Raw genomic sequence first — 6,503 nt, 5'->3', positions numbered from 1 at the left:
TTCCTGCTAGCAAGGCGAAGAGATGCAGCTGGGAAACTGCTCTTCATCACTTCTCTTAAGAGCATAAGAAATTGGGGGTAACCCTGGAAACTGAAACAGGGATGAGCAGCTCCCAGTGCCAGCAAGAATCTGTGCCTCCATAGCTTTTACAGATGAGCCACAGAACACCCTGAAATGCAACAGTCTTGGGCTGTCTCTAATTATCTGTGCATTCGGCTTTGCCCGGGGCCTCCTCATGTTGCCAAAGTCTACCATAGAGGTGAGAGGCAGCAGTTATTTGACAGCAGATTAGGGCAGCAGACGGTTCCTCTCACCCAAGCAGAGAGTCTGTCCGAGAGGATCTTAGTGGAATAAATCAACAGGACCATTGCACAAGGATGCATCTCTACCCCAGATTTTCTTTTGGAAAGCTGGATGAAGACAGATGCCCTCAAGATCTACTCATTGCCTTGGTGGTTGCTGTTGATTTCTTTGTAGATCACAACAATGAATTCCCTCTCCCTGTAATTTGCCTGTTAATACCTGCACCCCAGGATTGTTGCAGTGATGTAATCATGCCACATCTTAGGTAAAAACAGAACAAGACATATTATTAAAGCAAGACATAAATGCTGATGGCTTCTTTTATTAAGCAGAGGTTTCAAGATTTATCAGGAGCTTTAAAGGTTCAGGACAAAGCTTATGGGGAACACCTGCCATAGCGAAGGAACATCACCAGGGTGGATTTGTCTTTCTGAGCTGAAGCCTGTTGAGAAGTTAACACTTTCCAAAAGAGCTCAAGTGAAGAGTGCAATGACTTTTCCTGCAGAGAAAGAAATCTGTACCTCAGAGACAGAACATCTGGGCTTTTATTGCTTGTCTCTTTGTTGGTGAAGAATACCTCACAGAGGAACTTAACCAAAACAGAAAACTTCTGAACAATATTCCAGCTATTTCCTTTTATTACGAACATTCAAAGACAAGATAAAGGATGTAAACATGCAAATGTTCTTCCTTAATTTAAAGGAAGAACAAATAGTCTGCAGGAAATGGATTTTGTTTGCCGAAAGGAAGCTCTTCAGCAATTACTTAACAGGGAAATAAAGAGCTCTACTAAGTGTTACCTATTTATGCCTGAAAGAAAGGAATTCCTAGCAATTTGTCCCAATAAAAACCTGATTCTTGCCAGTAAGAGAACAGGCAAACACAAAACTAAAGAATTTTATGTCTCCAACCAGTCTCCAAGTCTGATGAGTCAGTTTATGCTAAGTTAGTTTGCCATTTAGTTAGTGAAGAGATTTATTGTCATGCATACAGGAACGCACTGCAGAACAAGCAGATATTGAAATACCTTATGCCATCGGACCCGCTGTGTGGGATGTATTCCATAGTACAGGCAACTTCAGGTACCAGGTAGTTACTGCAGTAGTCCTGTAGATAGATGCAATATGTGTTCACATAATAAGCTCTCAACAACAGATATATAAGAGAGGTGACATTAGGAGACCTTCCTCCCCACCCTGAGCTCCCCCCTGTACTGGCCAGCAGCAGAAACTGAGAAAAAGCCAAGGGACAGGGCAGGGGTATGGTGGTACGTTGCCCTCAGTGACATCGAGCCTGGGTAACCATTGTAAATGCTGCTGCAGTTACTTTGACAGTAACTTGGACACAAACTGAGCTCTGCACTACTTGTTGAAACTACCATCAGACGAAAATAGCGATTTCACCCAATAATTTCTGTGGCAAATATTGCTCAGACAGCTGGATGACTCAGAATTTTCAAGTGCTCGATCACAATGTGATTAGTAAGGATTTATATGGAAACTGCTTTAAGGAAAGAAATGATGGAAAATAGAAAGATCTATCCTTTACTTGCAGTGCATCAGTATCTGGAAAACAGAAAAAAAACCAAAAGAAAATGTAATACAAATGCAGTATATGGGTTCTGTTAGAGTTTAAAAAACTGTGTGTGCTCAAAATACACAACTTCCACTTCAATGTTTGTTACCAAATGACTTCTTACAGAAAAGGACTTTCAGGCAAAATTCTGTACCATATTATATGTTTACAATGTTATTTTGTAGTGCAATTTGTTAAATAAGATTTACAGCCAAAATGGAAAAGTGTGTACAAAATGATTGAAGAAAAATGCATTTTCCATGATTCCAAGGATGGAACAGGACATACACTCAAAGCCGTGCAAGTTACTGAGGCAAAGAGGGTCGTAAAGCTGGCAAGTACACACAGGCAGCGTCTTGAATGTGTTGCCATAACAGCTCTTAAATAAGGAGAATAGTTAGTGAGATGTAACTTCTATAAAGCTTCTACAGCTGTTTGGGCTCTCAGATTGCATCTCGGTTCAGGATGACTACAAGAAACATTTGCTTTCATTCAGTAAAATGCTCTGTGTTTCTGTAACATTTCAGAGGTTAAATGCCGGATGTCTGAGTCTCCGGGTTGTACCACGTACATGTCACTTCTTTCATTATGCATAAACTAGCGCTAAGAGCAGAGCTGTTCCCACAGTTGTTCTTACCCACTCAGTTCTGTTGCTAAAATATTACCCCATAAGTGATAGTCTTTGATGTCAAGTCTTTTCAACACTATCTTTCTAGGAGTAAATAAGTCCTTGTAGAATGAAGCTCTTTCCAGTCTGAGGATGTTTTTCTGGTTTTGAAGACAGCCAGCGCTCACTCAAAGGCAGAGCGGGAGGCAGGAAAGCTGCTCAGCTGGGATGCAGCAAAGAGCCGGAGCAAACAGCAGCAGCACGCCTGCCGTCTTTGTGGTGGCCGAAGAGCCTGCGTGCAGCCGAGCCTGTGCTTTGCTCAGTACACGGAGCTTTAATTCTGCCCTGAGGTGGTAACCACGTGTACCTGTATGCAGACGTGCTTGCGTGCATTTGGCTTGTCCACCCTTATGCTGAAGAAACATTGCAGGTCCTTTGTTGGGGTGGCAATCTTGAAGAGGTAAGCTGAGCTGTAAGCAGGAAGAATGCTGCTTCATCAACAGGAGTCAGAAGAAGTTTAGATATGTTAGACACACCCTCTGTGCCATTACTTCAATCGGAGGTTCCTTCTGAAGGATCATCGGAAATTCCTGCAGGTAGAAGAGCAACTGTACAAACCACAGCAGCAAGTGCTGTCAGGTGTTCTCTGTGTGCACTTACCCGTGCACACATCCGTGCATTGCCTGTTTACGCGCAGCGCTTTCCACAAGGAAAACGGTCAATGAGCCACTTCCCGAGTGGAAAGTCCCTACTTTTATTTTCATGCTTTGTCCCAGTAAAGCATCATTGTGTTGTGAAACCAGGAGAGCAGTGAACAGGGGAGATGAAGGAGGCACTGAAGGGAGTCCTTGCACTGGACAAGAGATGGAGCAAATTTATGGGCACATGCAAAGAATTTACAATTGTTATTTCCTCTAAAAGACATTAGCATTGTGGGTTAGATTTGCAGTAATGAACAGATAGTCTGATGATGACAGAATGATGTGAGACCCTAGCCTGGATCCTAGAAAAGTTGAGCCCAATCTGGAAATCACTGCTTCATCCATCTGCCCGTCTCAACACAAATCCTCTGTTCTGTCACACAAGTGTCGCTTTTTTGGACAACCTCATTCCATCAAGGAAAGCAAGCACTCCCCTCCCTTTGACTCCCAGAAGAAATGCATATGGGAGGTACTACTTTTTAAAAAAAAACATGCCCAATTTATTTATGTTTCTCTTGTATGAATCAAAAAAACCACCAAGTCAACACTCCAGCAGAAGACAAAAGCAAAATAAATTTCATTAACAATATGCCAATGACAGGTCACGCTCTCAAAAAACAGAAGGATACTTTGTCCTAGGATTGTGAAACACTGATGAAATACTCTGTGGGCTGGCAAAGAGTATTATGTTATTAAAGACTAAGAGAAAACAAGTAGGCAGGAGTAGGAACCATCCCTAGGAGGGCATTTATCTTAAAACGCTTAGAGGTTGTTCAATGACAATTCCAAGATGAAAAAAACACTAGAAATTAGTCATTTGGAAGACCTAGACGAATAGGCAAGGCTCACTCACATGTCCGAGAAATAGGGGCTTTGCTAACAGACCACCCCTGCAGATGCTACGCACCAGGAGAGGTGCAGACACCATCACAGTCTGAACAGGTTTTGCTGATGTCTGCACAGGGGAAGTGCACCAGAAATACCTTAGGAGAGATCAGCTAGTGCCATCGCTTCAGAGTGGTATTTCAGCCTTTTACAATGTCAAACACCTAGAAGGGTCTGAACACTAATGTAGGCTGACTCTCCTTTACGGGCAAAGGCACACAGCTCTGAGGGTTATGCATCTGTATTTAATTTTCTGCCTTTTATGAGAGGGAGGGAGCAAGACGTTGTTCTTACTGTACCGCAGAGCTATCAGCACGTAACTTATTCAGCCTGGCATCATCATTCAAAAAACGAGAAGAAAATGTTTCATGAGACAACACATGAAACAAGACAAAGAAACGTTGCTGATGCAGTTTATTGAGTAAGAATGTCAGGAGTGAGCTGAGTTCCCCAGAGGGTGAGATAAACTGAGATGAGATCTTTAGCTGGAATTTGCCAGTGGGGATCCTGTGGTGAATTCTCTCAGCACCAATACTCAGCATTTTCCGAAATGGCTTAAAGTGAGAGTCCCATTGCTGTCCCTGAAAGCAAGGAGAGGAAGAAATGGATTAGACACAGAGTCCTGCCAGCTACAATTTGCCCTTTTTCTTGGCTCCTAGGCAAGGCTTCAGATAGGATCCTTCCCAGAGCCAGAGAACTTGCAGACTGAGAGTCCCATTAGCTATTTGATTATTAAGAGATGAGTGAAATGATTTAACCCATTCTTAAGACTGAATATATTTTAGGGGAAACTATAATGCAAATTTAAATTTAATTTTCTTGGCAACGTGCAAGAAAACTGCCATTAAGTTTAATGGCCTTCAAACCATTCACACTAACAAACCAGGCATAGCTCGTTGTATGCTCTAACAAAAAAAAAAGAATGGTTGGCAGGATGGATGGTATCCTATCCCGCCCTAAATCCCTAATTCAACACTGGTCAGCAAACAAGAAAGTGGCAATTGTGCAGACTTGTGCCTGCGGGAGGCAACTGATGACACGAATGTGGTCCCTGCTTGTACGTACACAACTGCATTGCAGAAGTCACACTTATTGCTGTATGTTCTGCTGTCAGAGCCACAGAGGGGCCTGTAGTCAAGCGTGCAGACAGGTTTAGGGTGGCCACTGCAGTCAACCTGCAAAAAAAAAGAAAAAAAGAAAATTAATGTGAAGGATATGAAGGTGTCAGTAACAGAAGGGCTTGAACCCCTAGCTACAGCTGCAGTGCTAATGATAATGATCTAACTAAAAGTAATTATCTTCCTTGCAAAATCTGATACGAACTGAGGTGTCAGTTTCTCCTATGCTAGGAGAATTTAATAATGTAAAAATAGATCATAATTTCCTGTTTGAAGAGATGCGTATCACAACCTGACCACAGCATTTCTAAGCAGCCGCAGTTCTCTCGGTGAACATGCCATGCCCGTGATCACATTGCAGTGTGCTCCCAACCTGGCCAGGAAATTAAATGGAAAAACACCGGTGTCTGGAGAGATGTAGGCGCCGATGCCTGTGTAAGGGTCCGCATCTCTCTCATAGTCTTAAAACAGGAAGATCAGCACTTAGCTAGATACTGTGAGAGTGGGATTCTGTTTCTGTGTGCAACGGGTGCTACACTTGCTGAGAAGTATTGAAACGCAAAAAATGGCTCCGGGCCCAAGAAGAGGCTGGGGGATTTCGTGGAGGAGAAAACTATTGAGGCTTACTGACTACACAGAAATCACACCTAGCTGAGGTCTACCACCTGAGGACAGCTGGAGCATGGAAGGGTAGAAGTTCCATACGTACTCACAGAATCATGTTGGAAGAGACCTTTAAGATCATCGAGTTCAACAGGTCACCCTGCACGCACTGCCAGGTCACCACTAAACCATGTCCATCAGCACCACATCTACACTTCTTTCATACTCTTACTCTCTCCCACACAATCCTTTTGACTCCTGCCAAGAGCAGGCTCTGCATCAAGCCACCATGGACTTGATGGACCATTGGTCTGACCCCAAAAGCTATTCTCTGTTCTTATTCTCTGTTCTGCCCTGATGGATTATTTCTGCTACTGCTCTTTTACCAGTCCCTTCCCACCCTCCTTCCTCCTCTGAAGTTAGCGTGGATAATGTGTGTTATGTGTGGAGAAAGCAAAATCTTCCTTGTGCTGAGGCACAGCAGCAGTTACACTCCTGTAGGATCTGCTGGTCTGGGAGCTGCTCCAGACACCGGCAGTGCTTCCCCTGACATCAACAGGTCTGAAACGTGGTCCCTCATCACGCAGTTCACTTACTGTAGTAATTTCCTTCTTACATTCACCATCATACTTCTTGTCAACACTGGTTCCAGGCTCTCTGGAAGAGAAGAGACTCGCATTAAGGAGCTCTGTGAGCAGCCTAGTCTGCTGA

At 43.5% G+C, this 6,503-nt stretch overlaps 1 protein-coding gene across 1 annotated transcript in view; it reads right to left on the bottom strand.

Annotated features, from left to right (window-relative positions):
• Positions 1-4,606: 4,606 nt before the first annotated feature.
• LOC104499091 (ovomucoid-like) overlaps positions 4,607-6,503 on the bottom strand; it is a 5,728-nt gene continuing 3,831 nt past the window's right edge. The window contains exons 6-8 of the mRNA XM_010142551.1: positions 6,389-6,449; positions 5,137-5,246; positions 4,607-4,652 (exon numbers count right to left, since the gene is read on the bottom strand). Of these exons, the coding sequence (XP_010140853.1) occupies positions 4,607-4,652; positions 5,137-5,246; positions 6,389-6,449 (217 nt within the window). The remainder of the gene's footprint in view (positions 4,653-5,136; positions 5,247-6,388; positions 6,450-6,503) is intronic.

This window comes from Buceros rhinoceros, unplaced genomic scaffold (genome assembly GCF_000710305.1).
Source record: "Buceros rhinoceros silvestris isolate BGI_N320 unplaced genomic scaffold, ASM71030v1 scaffold30778, whole genome shotgun sequence".
NCBI classification, from domain to species: domain Eukaryota; kingdom Metazoa; phylum Chordata; class Aves; order Bucerotiformes; family Bucerotidae; genus Buceros; species Buceros rhinoceros.
The sequence above is the reverse complement of the archived record's forward strand: the minus strand, read 5'-3'. Positions and strand labels throughout refer to the sequence as shown.